At 38.0% G+C, this 21,264-nt stretch overlaps 1 protein-coding gene across 3 annotated transcripts in view; it reads right to left on the minus strand.

Moving 5' to 3' along the window:
* Window positions 1-529: 529 nt before the first annotated feature.
* LOC105833803 (solute carrier family 35 member F6) overlaps window positions 530-21,264 on the minus strand; it is a 160,908-nt gene continuing 140,173 nt past the window's right edge. The window contains exons 7-8 of one of the 3 annotated variants that reach the window (XR_004963756.1): window positions 1,949-2,094; window positions 530-814 (exon numbers count right to left, since the gene is read on the minus strand). Coding sequence is in view for 2 of the 3 variants with exons in the window: in XM_036288690.1 (XP_036144583.1) it covers window positions 16,014-16,178 (165 nt within the window). In the remaining variant the exon portion in view is untranslated. Of the gene's footprint in view, window positions 2,095-15,909; window positions 16,179-21,264 lie in introns of those variants that run through there. The other 2 variants (XM_036288691.1, XM_036288690.1) reach the window with 2 other exon arrangements.

Below are 21,264 nucleotides of genomic sequence, written 5' to 3' on the forward strand. Positions count from 1 at the left end.
GTATAATCTTCCTCTTACAAAATTAATCAAAATTTTTTTTTTAATTTTTCTGTGAAACGTCCCAATATTATAAAAATCGGAACATTTATCAGAAATCTTGAAAATAAATTTTTTAATTGCGTTTGAGATATCTACTTAGAAAAGTCCTAATGAATACTTTAAGAAGTTCTGAGGAATTCCAACAAGTAATTCTATATGAATACTTTAAAAAGTTCTGAGGAATTCTAACAAGTAATTCTATATGAATACTTTAAGAAGTCCTGAGGAATTCGAATCATGGTGCATGTAACTTCCTACGTTATTCTTAAAGTATTCTATGAATTCATCAGGAATTACTGTTCAGAAAGGAAGACTACTTTATGAATTCTTTAAGAAGACACTGTGTTATCTGGTGCCTAATTTATTGTTGCACGCATACTGCACGCGTCGCCCGGTCGCGCGAGTCAGCTGGTTGCTATGGGGAAGTGTTAAAGAAATAGTAATCTTGTTTAAAAAATTTTTTATGACACATAATAAAACTCAAATAGTATTGATTGAAACTGTTGTTAAAAATGATGTTTATTGTGTTTCTGTAAATACTTTAGAAGGAAAGATATTCTGCTAAATTTGCGAAATACATCTTTTTATTTTTGTTTTTTTAAATATAAAAGTTGCAACAATATTCTGCCAATTATTTTTAGTATTGCAGAGTCAAAAACGTTCTTAATAAAAGTTGGACCAAAGTATTTCGCGAATTTGGTCTGTGTCCATTTTACTCAGCCTGCTGTGTCCGTTTATTACTGTGCGCATCTGGGACGCTTCCGTGCACGACACTCTGAAAGAGAGAGAGAGATTGATTGATTGATTGATTGATTGATTAATTTATTATGCCCAAGCGAGGCTACAGGGCAAAATTACACTATGCAGGTGATGCAATATACATCATAAAGCGAGTAGTCTATAAAAAGAAATAAGCGGTGCGTAGTACTAAGTAAGCATGGCATATGACATAGCATTAAGTAACAAGAATAACAATTTCGATGTAACAGGATTAGTGTTATCCTTAACTACATTAAGCAAATAATAGTATCCTAATCAATTTCTAAGCAGGCATACAGACGAATAGCAACAGTTAGTTATTACCAGCAGCAGGAAGATTCAAAGAAACGTATAAACCAATTCGCATACAACAATCGCCTGAATCAAAACAAAAAATAACAAGTCGCAAAAATTAACAAGAATTAACAAAAATTAACAAATCGCAAGCAGTATCGAAAATATGAAAATCAAACATGAGTTAAGGTAATAGACATCACATGTTACAGGTAGTAATTATATGCAAAGAAAATGTAATGTCGCAATAGTAAGAAGGAAATAAAAGAATAGAAGCGAAGGACTGGTTAGATAAGCTTAGTTAGGTAAGTTCAGATGCTGAAAGATAAGAGTGAAGAAGGTTCTTAAAGATGTTTAGAGAAGGTGCAGATGTAATGTGGTCAGGAAGGGAGTGCCAAAAATAGATTGCAGAAAGCTGAAATGAGTTTCTAAAGGTAGTTGTTCTATGTAGGGGGATGTGAAAGCAATGTGTGTGTGATGTTGAAGCGAGCCGCTCTGATCTTCTTGTTAAAGGATTAAGAGGAATAAAAAGTTCATGTAAATAAGGAGGGGAACGCAATTGAAGAATACGATAAACCTGGCATCCAAGAAAGTATAACTGTTTTCGACAGAAAGCCAGCCAAGCTTATGTCTAAACGGAGTAATATGCTCGTCACGCTTGAGATTAAAAATAAAATGTATGCAACAGTTAACTAGCCTCTGCAACTTGGTGTTCAACTCATTACTCAACCCGTGATAAACTAAGCAACAATAATCAATGTGTGGTTGGATAAGAGTATTGACTAGTTTGATGCGTAGTTTGGTCGGGAGTGAGTTTTTGTTAAATTTAAGCTTGTAGAAGGAATGATGGACTCACCTCGAGACATGTAGGACATGCTTTTTCCATGAAAGGTTGTAAAGATGATACCCAAGTTTCTAACTTCATTCACATAAGGTACTGGCATCGAGTCAACGATGATTGGTGGTAAGAGAGTGAAGTCGATATTGATGACGTGGGATTGGCTGGCAAAGATAATAGCTTTAGTTTTGGTGAGATTGAGCTTTAGACCATTTTGCTTGGCATAGTCAGAGATGGCACATGCATCTACGGAAATGGATTCAATATCTTTGAGGACGGAGAGAGAGGGAGGGAGGGAAGGAGGGGGGGGGTGATGAATTGATTAATCTTTTATTAGCTTTCTCAGCTATTTTCAATACATATATATACAATTTTATGCTACATCATTAAAAACAAACTCTTTTAGCATTCGTTTAAACATTTCTAAACGATTACAATGTTTAATTTCGGGTGGTTATGCGTTGTACATTAACACACCCTCATAAAATAAACTTTATTGCGCGCTTCTTGTTTTTCGAAATTCAATAACAATATCCCCTGTATGCCTAGTTTCGCGTTCTCCCTCTACTATTCTAAGTCTATTACTAAATTGCTCCGGCATCATATTATTTAAGATCTTAAAAATAAACATGCACATATTATAATACAGCCTTTGTCTTATAGTCATAAATTGCAACGCTTGGTGCATACATTTAATTTTGGTACGTCTGTCACATTGCAATATGACTCTCATAGCTCTATTTTGCGCTATTTGGAGCCTACTTAACTGTGTATCTCCCATATCTATTAATAGTGTCGCACAATACTCAAAGTGAGGTGCTATAATTGTCTCGTATATCGTACATCTAGTGTAAGCCGAGATAAAGTTCCCTATTCTATTTAAAAAACTTATTTTCTTCCCTATTTTCTTTAGCATGTAATCACAGTGACCGCTGAATCTAAATCTATCATCAATAATTATGCCCAAGTACTTTATTATTTCTACGCGCTCAATCTCATTTCCATCCAAACATCTCACAATAGTATTGCCTCTCAATTCTTTCCTTATACCTCTAATTAACATATATTTTATTTTCCTCGCATTTATCTTCAGTTTATTAATATTCATCCATTCCTCCACTACGTTAAATGCAATATTCAATTTCCTCTCTATCTCCGCATTACTCTCACCTGTTACATATATTAACGTATCGTCCGCAAACATTTTTATATTACACACATCCGAGCAAACGTTAACAATATCATTCATATATATTATAAACAACAATGGGCCCAATACCGAACCCTGTGGCACTCGGTATTCCGTAGTCAGTATCTTAGACCATCTATCATTAAATTGAACTTGTTGCATTCTATCTTTTAAGTACGACCTAAACCATTCTAGAACTGTTCCTGTAATACCATACTGGTATAATTTCTCTAATAATCTTCTTCTATCAATTGTCTCGAAAGCCGTTTAAGATCAACAAAAATAACTCCTACTATTTGTCTCTCACTAATAATCAATTTCCATTCATCTATAACTGTTTGAATTGCTGTTTCACACGAATAATTTTTCCTAAAGCCGGACTGATGTTTCGTTATGATATTATTACTTTCTAGGTAGACCTCAATTTGCTTTTTAACTATTATCTCTAATACTTTTACATATATTGGTAATATATTAATAGGCCTATAATCACTTGCCCTCTTAGATTTTTCTACTTTTGGTATTGGAATTATCGTGGATGTTTTCCACTCTTTCAAAAAACAACCCTCACTCAATGACTTATTTATTATATCACAATATTCCTCTTCTATGACACAAAACACCGTTTTTAATATATCGCTAGTTATTCCTTCTTCTGTACCTTTCTTTTTTGGTAATTCCCTAATGATTTTTTCTACTTGTTCTGTCGTAATTGACTCAAATTTTTCTAGCTCTCCCTTCTTTTCAATACAATAAATAGTTCTCTTATTTGTGCTCGTTGTATAATTCTTATCTATAGATTTTATTATGTTTTTAATACTTTGTATATAATATAAGTTAAATTTATCAGCTATATCACACTCTACATTATTGTCTAATATTTCAAAATCTATTTTTCCTACAACTTTCGCGCCTATTGGTCCTTCTCTAATAATTTCTTTTAATGATTTCCACATAGTTGTGGGATTGTTACTATTATGATCAATCACGTTTTCATAATATTCTTTTTTCTTTGTTCTAATTAAATTAACTACTGCATTTTTTTCTATTTTAAATTGTTGCCAGTTTTGTTCCGTGCTATCGTACAGTGCTTTTCTATCAGCCTCATCTCTTCTAGTCGCTAGCTCTTCTATTTCCTTTGAATACCATTTTTTCCCTTCCCACATTTTCGGTATTCTAAAAATTTTCTTAGGTGCTGAGATGTCTAGCGCATCTACAATACTATTAATTAAATTCTTTGCCCTTACATTAATATCTAAATCATATCCTTTTTCTAAATTACTCTCCACTAGCTTAATAAACTCATCCGCATTATATCTACTATAATCCCTGCCACTAAATTCTTTATATTTATTTACAATCTTGTTCGTATTTATCACGACTTTTATCCACGCATGATCCGTTATCTTAGGTTCGTACTTGACTTCTACATTTATATCTTTATTCGCAAAAACTAGATCTATAATTGTTTTACTATTTTCGGTTTTATCCACATATTGCTTCATACCTAGACTTTGCATAGTCGTTAGTAGTTTATTTGTATAATAAGAGTCTGTCATACAATCTATATTAAAGTCTCCTAATATTATACACTCTTCTTTTATCGTTAATTCTTCTATTATCTCCTCTAAGAATCCTGTAAACTCTCCATATGACGCACTCGGTAAATGATATATTACCATTAACACTCCTTTAAACAATTTCTCTTTCACTTCTATTGCAACGCACCACACAATCCTTTCTAATTTTTTCAATACTACTATTTCATACTTGATATCGTCTCTTACATACAGAGCAACCCCTCCTGTATTTCTATTTTCCGCGTCGCATTTAACCACACTGTATCCCGGTACACTTATTTCACTGTCTTCAATTTCCGCAATCAGTCTCGACTCCGACAATGCAATAACTGCCGGATTTAATTTCTTCATAATCTGATGCTGTATCTCGTCCTTATGTGCCATTAAACTTTGCGCGTTTGTATATATTATTGTATATATTATCTGATCCTCTTCTTTCTGTAATTGCTATTTTTTGGCTTCCCATCCACCTCTCCTTTTCTCCTCTTTGATAGCCCTCTTATATGTTGGGCATTCCGGATCCAGAGCATCATGATCGTCTTTTATTTTTAAATTATATGTTTTTATTTTAAACATACAATTTACACATTTGTTCTGCTTCTCTTTACATTCACTTGCTTTATGCTTTCCTGTACATTTATGACATGTTTCATTCCTCGTACAGTTTTTTGCAATGTGGTAGAACCCCCAGCACTTGAAACATCTCTTTATGCTGAAGTGATTGAACACAGGACATTTTCTCCAGCCTATATTCAACTTTTCTTTTTTTAACATTAATTCATGTGTTACTTCATTTACTTCAATTATTAAAGATCTACCTTCTTTTCCTTTCCTTCTAGATTGACTATCAGCCATATTTTTTCTTTTCGGGATTTTCTTAACTACGCTTATACGAGATTCACCAATACTATTCTGTTTCTTTATTGTATCTATTAGCTCATCGTCATCCAACTCTATTTCTTCCTCGCTAATATTAACAATTTTTATTTTCGGCTTCTTTTGTAGTGATTCTGTAACATTATAATTGTCACCTAGTTTAGACTGTACTACATCTTTTAATTTCTCTATTTCTTCTCCGGTCTCACATCCTAGAATTACTGTTCCTTCTCTTCCTTTTCGTACCTTTGTTATCCCATTGGCATATTCTTAATATCAACCTTTTCTTTTATTATTTTTTTTGTGGTTTCACTTTCTTGCTGAGTCTTCGGTTTGATGATTATGATGTTTTTCTTCTTTTTCTTCGTTGCCTCACTGTAGCTGCCGCGCACATTTTCCGCAGACGCCTGCATTCCTCCTCGTATTATTTTTCGTAGGTCTTCCATTTCTTATTTAATAGCTTTTATTTCCTCTTGCACTGTTTCCTTAATCAGCATTTTTATTTCTCGTTTGCATGCCATTTCATCTTTCATCTCTCTCATAGTTCTTACTAGCCAATCAATTTTCGTATCCATGCCCACGTTGACTCCTATCGCTCTGCTTTCGCCACTTCCTATCGATCCTGTAGAACTTAGTCTTCCCGTATATTGGTGTTTTTTTCAAATCTATATCTTTTTCACTGTCTACTGTGAACTTCTCATATGGGCCAGGACAAGACACATATTCTCGATTTCTGTCATACACCTTATGTTTACTTGCACATCCTGGATGGAAAAAAAGTTTGACACATGACTTACATGTTACGACCTGACTTTTTATTTCCTTCTTACATGCGGCACATCTATATTTCGCATATTCATCGACCATATTAGTAGGTATCGGCTGATGCCGATCCTATCGATACAGGCGCCCACTCACGTACGTAACTGTAATTAATATACACGTCACTATAAATGTCTACCTGTCGCGACATGTATGACCCGCATGAAAAATACACTGATTTTCCACATAGATCCACGCACTTTCGCTAGAAAACTTTGGTCCTATTTGGTCCTTATGCGTATTCTTACAGCCACGACACCTTTTTATAATTTTCTTTTACTTCTTAATCACTTTAAATTAACTGTATTTGCGGAGCGATCTTTGACACGTCCATCACGCAGCGAAGAGACCGAGGAGAGGGAGGGAGGAAGGGAGGGAGGGAAAGAGGGAGGAAGGGAGGGAGGGAGGGAGCGTCCCAGATGCGCACAGTAATAAACGGACACAGCAAGCTGAGTGAAATGGACACAGTAACAAACGGACACAGACCAAACGGACACAGTAACAAACGGACACAGTAACAAACGGACACAGACCAAATGCGCACAGAGCGAAACGGACACAGACCAAATGCACACGGACCAAATGCGCACACTGCACATGCGCACACTGCACGTGCGCACGGACCAAATGCAATCCATGTACATTGCAAGCAGAGTAAAGTCCACATAGGTTAGCGACTTGGACGGGGTGGGTGCGGGAGGGGGGCCGAAGGCCCCCTTGCACCCCGCCGTGTGTGTGTGTGTGTGTGTGTGTGCGTGCAAAGCATTCACTGCATCACATGGGTTTGCGACTTTCCGTGTATGCATTTGGTCTGTGCGCATGTGCAGTGTGCGCATTTGGTCTGTGTCCGTTTCGCACTGTGTCCGTTTCGCTCTGTGCACATTTGGTCTGTGTCCGTTTCGCTCTGTGCGCATTTGGTCTGTGTCCGTTTCGCACTGTGTCCGTTTATTACTGTGTCCGTTTGGTCTGTGTCCGTTTGTTACTGTGTCCGTTTCACTCAGCTTGCTGTGTCCGTTTATTACTGTGCGCATCTGGGACTCACTCGGGAGGGAGGGGGGGAAGATTCGGAATAGAGGGAGAGTACGAGCATCGTGGCGCGGCTGCGGCTGCGGCGGCGGCCACGGACCCCGATTCCCTCTCTATCACTCCCAGGGAAGTCGCGGATCCGAAAATCCTGCGTCAGCAATTCCCGCACCGCGAGACCCCCCGATCCGCGTGACATCATACCCCCCCGCGCCTACAAGTACCCCCGCACATCCGCTCCTCCTCGGAGCTCTGTAGTTAGAACGTTCCTCATATTAACTACTTAAAGTATTGCAAAAATTATTATTTAATGCTTTACATTATCTATTTCATTGATGTAATTATTTGCATTTTATGATTTTATTATACATATATGGTATAATAAATATATAAATATAATTATTTACATTCTATAATTTAGTTATACATATATAATAAAATACAAAAGAGTCGATATATATAAGGTGTTTTTTTGCAAAATAACAGTTTCTGTCAAAAACAGATTAATAAACGAGCTAATTAATTATCGCATATGAATATTAGTAAAATTATTATAGAAGTGAAACAAACAATTAAAAAAAGTATGATAATAAGTTCGGATGAAAACTAATACATGTTATAAAGTTACGAAACGTTTCGACTCATTCTATGTCCTCATCAGTCAATATAAAATTTTTGAAAATCAGTATAAAAACAAAAAAACATTACATTGTAAAAGATTAAACAATTAGATAACAACGTAATCAATAAATAAAAAACTTTTCCTGGCGTAGATGTCGCAAAGTATAAATAAATAAATAGAATAGAGTAAACAAACAAATGCAAAATACATCCATATTACAGATTAATAAAACAAAATCATTGAAAAACGGAGAATTTTCTTCATTAGATAGCGAAAAAATCCTTGGTGTCTGGACCGTATAAATGATATTAAAACGTTTTTTGTTCGTTAAAAAGATCGCAGTCAAACAGGAAAAGTAACTTAGGTCAAAACGTTAAAAAATTCTATATTCCGATCATTAAAATGAGAGAGTATTTTATTAATTAGTGTACGTATTTTAATAAAATCAACTATTGTAAGATGAGAGAGTTACAACCAGTGTATAGTTAAACAGACGAAGACAAAATAAAATACATATAAATTGCATCATCTGTGGTATTAATACTGTCACAAGCTATACCTATGTAAAACAAATTATAATAATGTCAAAATGGTATAAGAGTGAATCATACTTAATTGGAAATTAACTTTTAATGCTCATTTTGGAATCATTTCGACTATTTTGGTAGGCATAATTTGTTTGTTTGGATATATTTTTAAATTCTGTAACGACCTGATTTCCGCGCGGATTAGCTCGCCGTGATACGGAGAGGAAAAAAAAGGTTTGAGACAATAGACAGTTGATTTGTAATAAAGAAATAGCAAGATATATTCTTAATTATATACAATATCTACAATATTTACAATAGCGTTATACTGAAAAAACGCGTGTTTGCGCCGAACATCTGTTCGCGTAAGTCGCGTGTGATGCTTGGTGGCGATCGCGGGGTTTGCGGTGTGACGGAGGCAGGTGCCCCGCGGTGAAGCGTTTGAAGTCGGTAGGCGTGGGAATTAGCGCGGTACGGCGAGTGGTACTCTCGCCGTGCTGGTGGTTCGGTGCGGCGGGGTTCGCGCGGTGCGGCGAGCGTTCTTGAGTTTTAAACTCGGATAAGGCGATGATCCATGGGCATGATACGAATCTAGATCCGAGAACGCTCGGGAGAGAGCAAGAACACTTGATCCCTTTAGCCTAGACCGTTTTTGCCAGGAACGGAGCGGACCAGTGGCCAAGAGATCTCGGCAAAGGCAGAGAACTCTCTGCCCTTAGTGCACTGACAGGAGATAGATAGATAGATAGATAAATAAAGCTTTTATTGACATTCTAGGGTGAGCTCTCTAAGAATGTATCGTGAATATATTTACAGGCGAGTAGTGCAATAGATTAAATACTTTACATTGAACAGCATAATAACAGTTGAAACGAGTAGATTAATAGGAATTAATTAAAGAAATGAAGTACAAAGTGAGGCAGAATAAAGCGCAGTGCAGTGATATTTGTTTGAGGCGACAATAAGTAGATAAGATGACATAAAGAGTAACGCTAATAATAAAGTGCGCGATACAATAGTAAAATGTAAAGTAGGCAAGAAATAGTAGGCATGGAAATTAACTGCACACATTCATTAGAACACACATACATAGATAAAAACATACATACACGTGTACATTCACACATACATACGCACACACGCACACGCATACACACAAACCCACATACAGCCCACATACATACAGTGCGCTGTTCATTACCGCCGGGACGGAGCAGATAGGCGCTGCAGATGACAGAAAAGCTTCGGACGGAAGGAAGGTAAAAAGTCGGATGTCCTAATATGGACGGGGAGCGAGTTCCATAGGGAACAGGCGGCATACTGGAATGACTTCTGGAGCGTGGAGGTTCTGCAGGAGGGGAGGGCGATATCGTGCGGGCAGGCACGCGAGGCAGCGCGGGATGTGGTATGAGGACGAAGGTTGCACGCAAGGTAGGGAGGACAGCCGGAACGGAGTATGTTGAAGAGGAGACATCCAAGGAGGTAAGTTCTTCTGTCATCAGTAGATAGCCATCCCAGCGAGCTATAGAAGTGGGAGATGTGATCGTCCCTGCGTAGACCGAAGATGAAACGCATGCACGCGTTCATCAGTCGCCTTAGTCTAAGCCGCTGCTGGTCGGTTAGGTCCGTAAAAACCACAGAGTAGTAGTCGAAGAATGGGAAGATGAGAGAGGACACGAGCCGCGTGCGCAGAGCGGTGGACATCCCTGATGATATTTAAGTCTCCACAGGGTTCCATTTACCTTACGAGAAACTGCGTTAATCTGTTCCGATCAGTTGAGAGAACTGGAAAAGCGAACGCCAAGGTTAGTCGCTTGGTCGACAAATTCAATTGGAACGCCGTTTAAATGCAGATTTATCACAGTGTTAGCGCGAATAGAGTTGACGTATCGAGCACTGCCAAGGAGGAGCGCTTTTGTTTTGGAGGCGTTAAGCGCTAAGCCATTGCTGAGCGCCCACCTTTCCACGGCTGCAATGTTCTCCCTGACCCTACCCATGGCGATCTCAAGGTCGTGAGGAAGAAAATGAATGTAGATTTGTAAATCATCAGCATAGAGGAGATGGTGGCAGTGCATTAAGGAATGGCGAAGGTCATTGATGAATATGGCAAATAGCAACGGACCGAGCATAAACCCTTGGGGTACACCCGATGCCCAGGAGGAGTAGCCATCGCTCCCCCGCACACGCTGGTATCGACCCGATAAGTAGGAAGCAAACCAGTCCAGATCTGCCCCGGAAATATGCAGGCGAGAGAGCTTGCCCAGAAAAAGCTTGTGTTGCATCGAATCGAAAGCTTTTGTGAAGTCAAATAACACAAGTATAGTGACCATCCTACGGTCAACGGCGAGCCTGATGTCGTCGGTGAGCTTGATGAGGGCAGTTTAGGTACTGTTACTCCTACAAAAACCGGTCTGGAGAGGATCAAGAAAATTATGAGAGTGTAGGTGACAGCGCAACTGATCAAAGACGATGCGCACGAGGACCTTGGAGAGGAAGCAGAGAAGAGAGATAAGACGAAAGTCGGAAAGGGATGAGGGGTGAGTAGTTTTGGGAAGAGGGATGACATGGGAGCGTTTCCAGGAAGAGGAAAAGGTCGAGGAGTTCAGGGATAGGTTGAAAAGTTCAAGGATTGCAGGGAAGGTAATGAAAAGACTATCAAGAAGCAGACGGCGAGTGACGTCATCTGGACCAGCAGCATTGAATTGACATCTTACAAGGGCACGATGTAGAGTGTCAGGAGTGATGTAAGAAAAGTAGAACGCAGATGAATCAAAGACACTGGGAGGTGAGGTGGGAACGAGGTGGAGAGCAGGAGAAGAGGAAACGCCGGGAGGAGAGGCGGAGCCGGAAGTTGTAGAGGCGGATGTGAAGAACAGATTGAGATTTTCAGGTGAGAAGTTGGTCAGCAAAGGAAAGGATTTAGGTTTAGTGAGGCCTAAAGAGCGGAGTTCGGCCCAAAGACGGGAAGTGCTGGTCGCAGAGCAAAGACGCTGTGTCAAGTAGGCGTCTCTGGTGAAGTCTATGCGCTGCTTGACTGCATTGCACAGGACTAGATATGCCTCGCAATTTCCAGGGGTAGGATGATTCAGGAAAAATCTACGCGCAGCATCGCGTGTTCGCATGAGATCTCTGGTCGAGGAGTCCAACTAGGAGGCAGGTAGTCTTCTTGCAACAAAGGAGCGGAGCGGGACGTGTCGATCACGAGTGTCAAGAAGGAACTTGGTAAAACCTGTGACCCTCTCATCGAGAGACGAGGAGTTGCAGATGACGGACCAGTCTTGGTTGGACAGGGAGGCGAGAAAGGAGTCAAGGTCAAAATGAGAGTAGTCACGAGCCGTGATGGTGCGCGGAGGATGGCGGTGCACGAGTAAATCTAAGGTGACCTCGATCAGCTCGTGAGCAGAGAGGAAGGAAAGAGGCTGTTGAGAGTAGGATTTGATGAGGACGCGGTCACTGACCATGCAATGGTCAATGCGCGTGTGTGAGGAAGCCGTGTGGTGAGTGTTGGAGTAGGAGACAAGGAAAAGATGGTTACTGAAGCAGAAATCTTTGAGGAAGTTGGAGTCATGGGAATCCCGATTTAAATCGATATTGAAATCGCCGATGACCACTGCGGCAAAGAAGGAAGGATGGAGTCTCTCGAAATCCGTCTGGAAGACGGCAAAATGGCCCAGCTTAGGAGGGCGGTATACGACAGCCAGCAAGAGAGGCCCGCAGCCCGCTCAAGATCAAATATTCACGCTGGGAGCAGTAGTGTCTAGGAGAAGACGCCAGGACACAGGCGTTCAGACCGTGGCGAATGTAACAGCCAATCCCCCTGCCCCCCCTGCCAGTCCTATCGGACCTGATTAGTTGAAAGCCATGAAGCCTTACCATCTCGTCGGACGCGGAGTCACAGCGGACGTGGGGGCCGGAGCGGACGCGGGGGTCGAAGCGGGGAGATGCATCCTAGCATCGAGAGGAGGAACGGAGTGATGACGCCGTCGAGAGTCGCTAGAGGAAGCAGACGCGGTCGCCGATCGCCGGCTTCGGCAGGCCAGGCCGAGGCGGAGATGGACGATACACCGACGCGGCGGACGAGGCAGCAGGCTGGGGAACCGCAGCGATGATTTCGTGGAGATGCTCGAAATGACTGAGCCCAATAGGTGCGGCCGTCGGGTGACCCCTCACACAAACAACGTCGTCCCGGACCCATGCGTGGGACAGACGCCCCCTCCCTAACCGCCCGCCTGGCCTCGCCAAAGACACGCCTAACTGAGGCAGGCAGCCTCTCATTCACCTCGATTTTGGAGCCCGCAAGCAGCACGGAGACAGTGAAGCCGTCAAGGACGCCCTTGGCCCTCTTCACGTCAATCCAGCGGTTCCTGACCTCTCTGGAGGAAAGTCTGACGACGAGCGGACGAGGGCGATCGGACCCGGCCGGAATCCGGAAACAGGATGTGATGTATCCGGCGAGATCGCAACGCCGAAAGCAGCGGCGAGATCGCAACGCCGAGAGCAGCAGCGAGGTCGGCGAGGATGGCGTGCGGGTTCTCGCCAGGCAGATCCTTAACACCAAATATGATGAGTTTTTAGCTTAGCTTGTCGCGCTCGAGGGCCTCCAAGCGCGCCGCCAGATTGCTCTCCGAATGGCTGTTGAGATGAGAGCACGATTTCGACTCCTGTGTCCTAACCCGGTCGGCGAAGCCGACCTGCGCCTCCCCAATCTCACGCGTGGAGGTAGTGAGCGCGTCGACCCTGATGCATCGCTCCTGGCAACCAAATCAGCGAGGGAGGTGGAAAGCCACTGAATCTTTGCCTCGAGTGAGGAGAGCTGTCCCCTGATGGAAGACAGATCGTCGAGCCCCTGGCGAAAATAGAGTGTTTATTAAAAATTTATAAGATGTTTGCTTAAAGTCGAGGAAATGTTTTAATTAAGCTTTAAAACATTTATTGAATTGTACAGGAAATGGAAATTTAAACATGGAATTGTTTATCAAATGTTACAGTTATGCTTGATAGACGTTTGGAAAGTGTTGTGTAGTGTTTGTAATGTTTAAGACATGTTTAAAAGATGTTTTCACGATATTGTGCAGAACATTCCTTAAACATTATGAAAACACTACATAACATTTCCCGAACCTTTATCAAACATAGCTGTGAACATCTCATAAACAATTCCATGTTTAAATTTCCATCTCATAAACAATTCATAATATGTTTTAAAACTCAATTAAAACATCTTCTCAACATTTAAGCAAACATCTTAAAAACTTTTGATAAACACATTATTTTCGTTGGCTACAGTTTTTATGAGTGTTTTCTTATTGTTATTGAGACATTTGTAATGATGTTTCCAAGCATTACTTTTCTAGTATTTATATAAAAATGCTATAAAATCCTTATAGCTTAAATTTATAAATAAAAAGTACGTTACAATATTATATATATTAAATAAAATATATTTATTACATATTTGTATATATTGCACATACACAATTTACGTAAATGTGGTGGCTACCGTATGCCACGATACGCATAGCGGAAAGTGAATCGTCCCCGTGGAGTCTACTTTTATAAACTATACGGTGTGAATTTTCTTGCGAGTGAAGTTGCATCGTGCCTTCGTCTAGCGGCGGTTTTGTAAACTATTCGTGGCTACTAATTGTTTAAAACGTGTTTTACTAGTGTTTGATTGAATGCTTAAAAAATATCTTTATGTTGTAAAGATGTTTATTAACTGTTTATAAACAGAAATGTTTGATAGATGTTGAGAGATTGTTTTAATGTACGCTGAAATTAATGTTACATAACTGTTTTCAAAATGTTTCTTGTAAAGAGTTTAAATGCTATTTAATGACATATCCTTAAACATTTCTATAAAAGTTTTCTAAATGTTTGTAAAATGTTGTGTCAGTAGAAGATTATCTAAGTGTTTATAACGTGCTTCTAAACAGCGTAAACATTAATAAAACTCTTCATAAACAATGTAAACATTGACAAAACTCTTTATAAACAGAAATAAACACACTTTTACGATAAAAATTTTCGTCAGGGGCTTGGATTCGACACTGGACATCTTCTCAAGGAGCGAGGAGACCAGTCCACCGATCGAGCCCCTCGGACAGAGGCAGATTCGCCACCGGCACAGGCAGACCCGCGAGGAGACGGCGCGACAAGCCTACTTGTTTCACGTATCAGGCAGTACAGATCCCCGACATCAAGCGGCCCCGCATCAGCAGACGACTCGGCGGGGGGGGGGGGCGCACTCCACGTGAAAAACGTGCAACGGTTTACGCTCGCAATGCAACGCACCAGCCGCCGCAATGAAACGCTTGCACGCACCGCAAGAAAGCGTCATAATGCTCAATGACAGTAGCAAATACACGCACTGCTGATGAGTCGATGAGCTGTCACACAGATATAGCGGTGACGGTGTAGGTAGGCCGTGGCTTTTCAATGTAAACAATAACAGCACGGGGCACTGACACCAACCGATAGCGATTGACCGCCTCGAAAAAGCTCCAAAGACGAAAGCCAAGAGAAAACTGCAAGAACTGCAGAAATACCTGGTGGAGGCGACCAGAAAGGTATGCTGAGTTAAGCCAGAGAGCCCTTGACATAAGATTTGCAACCAAAAAGGGTCCTGAAGGGCAGGGAGCGGCAGAAAAATTCATCAGAATGCGGAGCGATATTAAACACGTCCGTCTCGTACTTACGTGAAGTGAAGAGAAGGAGAAGGAGAAGATGCGAGCAGAGCCGGAGAACGCTCGGCTAAAGCGGAGAACTCTCCATTCTAATCTCTGATCGCGGTTTAGGAAGCTTCTTTCTTGTCGTGTCTCGGCGAGATCGTTTCAAGAGAAGTGAAACTGCCTCCACCGGGACGGCCTTTTATACCCGTCCGGGTGAAGAGTCAGTAACTCTCGGGAGTCTTCGGTCCCTCTCGTACTCGATCTCCGGCGGTCGGGAGATCGGTGGGGAATCGCGCGACTTGCGGAGGTAATTTTCGCCTCGACGCTGTGTGGAGTTTTATGACGGGCCAGTGCCCGTATCGTGGCCCGGCGGATATTCGGCCGAGCCGTATGCGGTTGCTGGTCGCCGGCGGGCGGGGGTTCGTTACAATTTACTATACGTAATTTTAGAACATTTTTGTAAATATTTTTGTAAACAGTTTTGTAATCTATATTACAAAATTTTAGATACATTTCTATTGCATCATTTCATACAATATTTTGCCTTTCAGAATTATTGTATGAAACGTGAAAGATCGAATTTTTTCTAAAAACTTTCCATAACAAACGATGCTATTTGGGTATATTTTTAATGACAGGAAAAACGTAAATATAAATAATTGTGATCACTTTGGATAATAAGAATCATGTTTTTTATTAAAATAATAGTAATGGCTGTATAAAAAATTGATACTTGCAGCTTAAAATATTCAAACTATACATTTTGCAGATGTCTATATTGTTTCTTGCACATCATCTGCCGCAGTATTAATAATATGATCTTCATTTTCAGGTAATGTATGGTGTCTCAAACAACGTTGATATTTTCGAATTAATTGTGGAATAATAATGTTGTTGTAACATGCCATACCAGTTAAAAGAATGATAAAACCAATAAGCTATAATAAAAAATTTTTATATTATTTTTTGTTATATGTAAATATTATTTTTTCGTATAGTTAATATCGTTCCAAAATGTTAACACACTTGAGATTTTTTATGTTTTAAAATTGCGAAAAGTTGAGTCTCGATAAAGAAAATTATAAGTTTCATTAATTAAAACATTTTAAACATTTTAAACATTTCAAAAAAGAAAGATGGGACTTTGAATCTGTTTTTTAGTTCCGCCTTTACGATATTTTGTTCCATTTTTATAAATTACACAAAATAGCACTTTAAGGAATTATATTTTTAAAATAGCATTTTAAAAAATTAGTATTTGTAAAATTAGTATTTTTTTAAATATTTTTTAAAATTTAGAAGTGCTACAATTTTTGATAAAAATTAGGCAAAAACGTAAACAAAGGACTTTGCACTTAATAGAAAAATGAGTTTTATACAAATTGGCTTAAACTCTGGCAAAAGATAGCTGAATGCATGCTGATTAAAAATTGTCATTGCTAAATCAATAATCTTATGAGTCATTTTCGACTTAGCGGCGCTTGAAAATAAAAGTAAACGTGTCATAAATTTGGAATAATACATATATACGTATGTTCGTGTGCGCACGCACGTACATATGTATTATTCGAAATACATGACACGTTTACTTTCTTTGGTTACGTTCAGAAAACACAAGTGATCAGTGAGCAGTCAGTGATTATTAGTTCTTACTGTTAGATCTCTAAAAGATCAATTATATTAGCAAATTATTCAACTGTTGTGCAACGGTTTTTTGAACATTTTCAAGCGCCGCTAAGTCGAAAATGACTCATAGAATTTACTTAAGCTTTAGGCACACGATTTTTTATGCTAGTATACATACGAGACGTTTTATGATTGGGTTACGATTGATTATATAATTATTTAATGCCAATCGAGACACGTAATAAGATGTCTCGTATGCGATCTAGCATGAAAAATCGCATCGTGTGCCGAAAGCTTTAGCAATGACAACTTTTAATCCTACAGCTATCTTTTTCCAGAGTTTAAGCCAATTTGTATAAAACCCATTTTTCTATTTAAAAAATGCAGAATTCTTTGATAGTTCTACTATGGAGGAATAGAGACAAAATGTGCTTTTGCGCATGGAAATGATTAACCAATAAGAATGGAACAAAAAAAAGTGACTGGCCATATTAATATATCAACTAATTAGCGTTTGCTCGCAATACTTTCCAATATGGAAGGCTATTTGTTATAATATTCATGTATGCGCAGAACGGATTCACATTTAGTCAACCTCCCGAGCACACCTTGTCTTTATTGCACCATGGTTCCTATCATCTATACAGAAATCTTATAAAATTAATAATTTCTCACAATAATATCGAAATTTTAATGTAAAAGTTTATTTCTTATAAAATATTTTATGTTAAAATTAAAGAGTTTGAGGAAAAAAATTAAATAAACGTTTATGAAATGCAAAATGAGATGAATCATCATAAGGAGGAATTAAACATGTACTAAAAGTGTAAAAGAATTTACTTTAGTAAATAAAGTCTTAGTTTAAAAAAAAATTATAGTGGAAGTTTGCATCCGAGTAGTCACATTATTATTATTAAGTGCTAGAATACGATAATGATCAGCGGCGTTGTGAAAATAAGATTCACGTGTTACACATTTTCTTGTCTGTGGCAGACTAAATGTTCAGGATCAGAATTAATGTTCAGGATCGGAATTATTGTGCACGGGGCTTAACTCGACGGTGGCAGTGATCTCACATAGATCATCTTTGTTTTAGGAAAGTCCGGGAATCGTGCAGGCTTGCCTAATAAGGAGATGTTATTAGCACGGTTTTGAATTACCTGGCAACGGAGATGCCCCGAGCTCTCTTCATTGCCACCTCGATTTCTTTTGTCTTTTATCGCGCATTATTTCATTCATTCTGCCGTAAGAATCTAGCACGTCTGCATCGTGACCGCTTCGCTCTTCGCGACCGCATCGTTCTATCGCGACCATCTCGCTCTTCGCGACCGCTTCGCTTCTCGCGTAAATCAATCTCGTGGCATAAGTGTTCGATTTTGTTAATTTTGAAATTTTGTAATAAATAATTGTTAATAGAAAAGAGACTGTTGCCGATTTCCCCCTCGTTCGTTCGAGTTTCTCCGGCCCTTCTCACACGCGCTCATACCATCGCGCACACTAAATTTGAATTTCTTTTTAAATAACTAATATATTAAAAAATTTTTTATTGTTTTATTATTTTTTTAACCCTTTGCGGCCCAGCGAAACTTTAGAGTCCCATCTTTTTAAAATTACTTTTTTAATTATTTTGGGCACTAAAACCTGAATTTTTCTACTGTTTTCTGAATTTTTTATCTCATCAATTTTTATTAACACTCAGGTGCATGTCAGTTTCATAAATTACTTATAAAATTGTTTATATTATTAATTAAATGACAAAAAATGCCTTTTTTCACACAAAAAATTCAGATCAGAACAAACATTAAATAATACTGATGTGACAATTATAATCCAGGGATTTTTGGAGTTGCTGATTACAAATCTGACATCAGAATTCAAAATGACAGATCCAATATAACGGATCGAAAACATTTTAATTTAGTTTATTTGGATAAAATTCATAATACAGAGGTTTTCGGGGTCGCCGATTACAAATTTGACATGAGAATTTTAAAATTCAAAATGACAGATCTAATATGGCGGACCAAATATATTTTTAGTTTATTTGGATATAGTTCATAATACAAAGGTTTTGAGGGTCACTAATTACGAATCTGACATCAGTATTTTAAAATTAAAAATAGTCGATTCAATATGGCGGACCAAAAATATTTTAATCTATTATTTGTATAAAATTCATAATACAGGAGTTTTCAGAGTCATCGCTTATAATTACGAATCTGACATCAGAACCCATACAGCACGAAAGCTTGCAGCAACATTGCCATATTGCATATTGCTGTGTAATATTGCAGAGATATTGTAAGGATATTATTTTGAAATATTACTTCAGCAATGTTGCAGCAATATTTTAAAGTAATATTAAAATAGCGAAAATAATGAAAGCATGTGTAACACATATATTTTACAAAGTTATGTTCTATGCTTATTTATTTTATGTCCAGAATAAAAAGGAAGGAGTTGGGTTCATTTCCTGCTTATACATTTACAATTAAACAAATTTTATTACTGTAGAGTATTTATATCGCACTCGGTAAGTAATGTTGTTGAAATATTGTAATATTTGAAAATGGTACTTATTAACGAAAATATTTCGTTAATTGTAACTTTGCATGTGAAATATTTTAAAAATAAATCTGCAGCATATTTTTATAATAATGCAAATGCAATATTTCTGAAATCTTTGAGAGAAGATAAAAAAGTTTGCTTTCATATTTGTATGGCTCTGTAATATTACAAAAGAAATGTGACAAATGCATTATTTCAAAAATATATCCGGAAAATTATAAAGTAATATTAATATTTCTTACACAATGAATATTTCTGCAAAATATCAAACGCAACATTGCATTTAAAGTATTTCTAAAAAATTTCTGAAGGATTGTGTAGGTAATAAAAATTTAAATTGCTGAAAATGAATTTCTGCAATACTGCACAAGAAATATTGCAAATATAATGATTCAGAAACATTTCTGAATGTTTAAAATTGACATAAAAACATATTCTCTATACAGGGTGTTTGGTAAAGATTTATGCAATTTTTATAAGCAGGTAGAGCGCATTAAGCTGAACATAAAATCCTCATCGTTTTTCCATTTTCACAATAGTTAACGAGTTATAGACTTGTAAAATTTTCTGTATTAGCCCGGCCTACCGGCAAATGCAAGCACGCCGAGCGCCCGACCGCGGCGGCTGCCCCTCCCTAGCGCTTGAACCTTGAGATTGCTAGGCGCGCGGAGGGAGCTGTTACAACAAGCGGCAATGGCTACGCACAATGTGTACGTGTACATACATGTGTACAAAAAAATATAACAGTTCTAATGCTTAAAGAAGCAATTACTAAATTTATTTTTTTTTAATAAATAATGATTATTTTTAATAAAAAATTTTTTTTGGTGATAGTCTTAAATGTCGTAAACTGTCATAAATTTTAAAAGAAGCTATTATCATGTGCTCAAAAACAAATTTATCCTTCTTTAAACAACATTAGAAAATTTTATCGATTAAAATGGAAATAATAACCAAATAAAATGTTTGTTTTAACTTTATATTCTTAATTAAAAATTAAATAACGAGGATATTTATATTTTTAATAAAATTAATCCTTGTGATAGACTTATAATACACGGAAAAAACTTTGTGGTAAAAATTACTATGGTAAGTAGTAAACGCGTGCTAAGGAGGAATTATGAAAATTTTTATTATGTTTTTCATCAAATTACGATAATATTTACACTACTTATATGATATAATTCTCTGAAATTTCTTCTTACAGTTCGTGGTTACTATCATAAATAATAAATCATACATAATTTTACTATAAAATTTTCTCTGTGTAGATTTACAAATATATGAATTTATTAAATGTTTGAAAACTTATAAACAATATTTATTTAATTCAAGAAAATTTTAGTATGTAATGTGTGTGTATTTGGTGTGTGTGTGTGTGTGTGTGTGTGTGTGTGTGTGTGATACATACACGAAAATGTTAAACATTATTTGTTTTGTGTAAAGTGAAGTGTTTATTATCAATATAATATTCTTTTCAACCATTAAAAATAAGATAATTATTAAAAAAGAATAAAATTAAAAATGAATAATTGATTTTCTTAAAACTAGAATCATATTTTTCTACGTGTGCGTGTATTGTATAGTAATCAGCATGAATAATAATAATGATATAAAATCGCGAACTAAGGAATGATTATTCATTTTCCTGTCACAAAGTGATTATTCTTTTCTCGCGTATGTACGTACACACACACACACACACACACACACACACACACACACACACACACACACACACACACACACACACACACACACACACACACACACACACACACACACACACACGCACACGCACACGCACACGCACACGCACACCAAATACAC

Source organism: Monomorium pharaonis, chromosome 6 (assembly GCF_013373865.1).
Source record: "Monomorium pharaonis isolate MP-MQ-018 chromosome 6, ASM1337386v2, whole genome shotgun sequence".
In the NCBI taxonomy this organism is placed as follows: domain Eukaryota; kingdom Metazoa; phylum Arthropoda; class Insecta; order Hymenoptera; family Formicidae; genus Monomorium; species Monomorium pharaonis.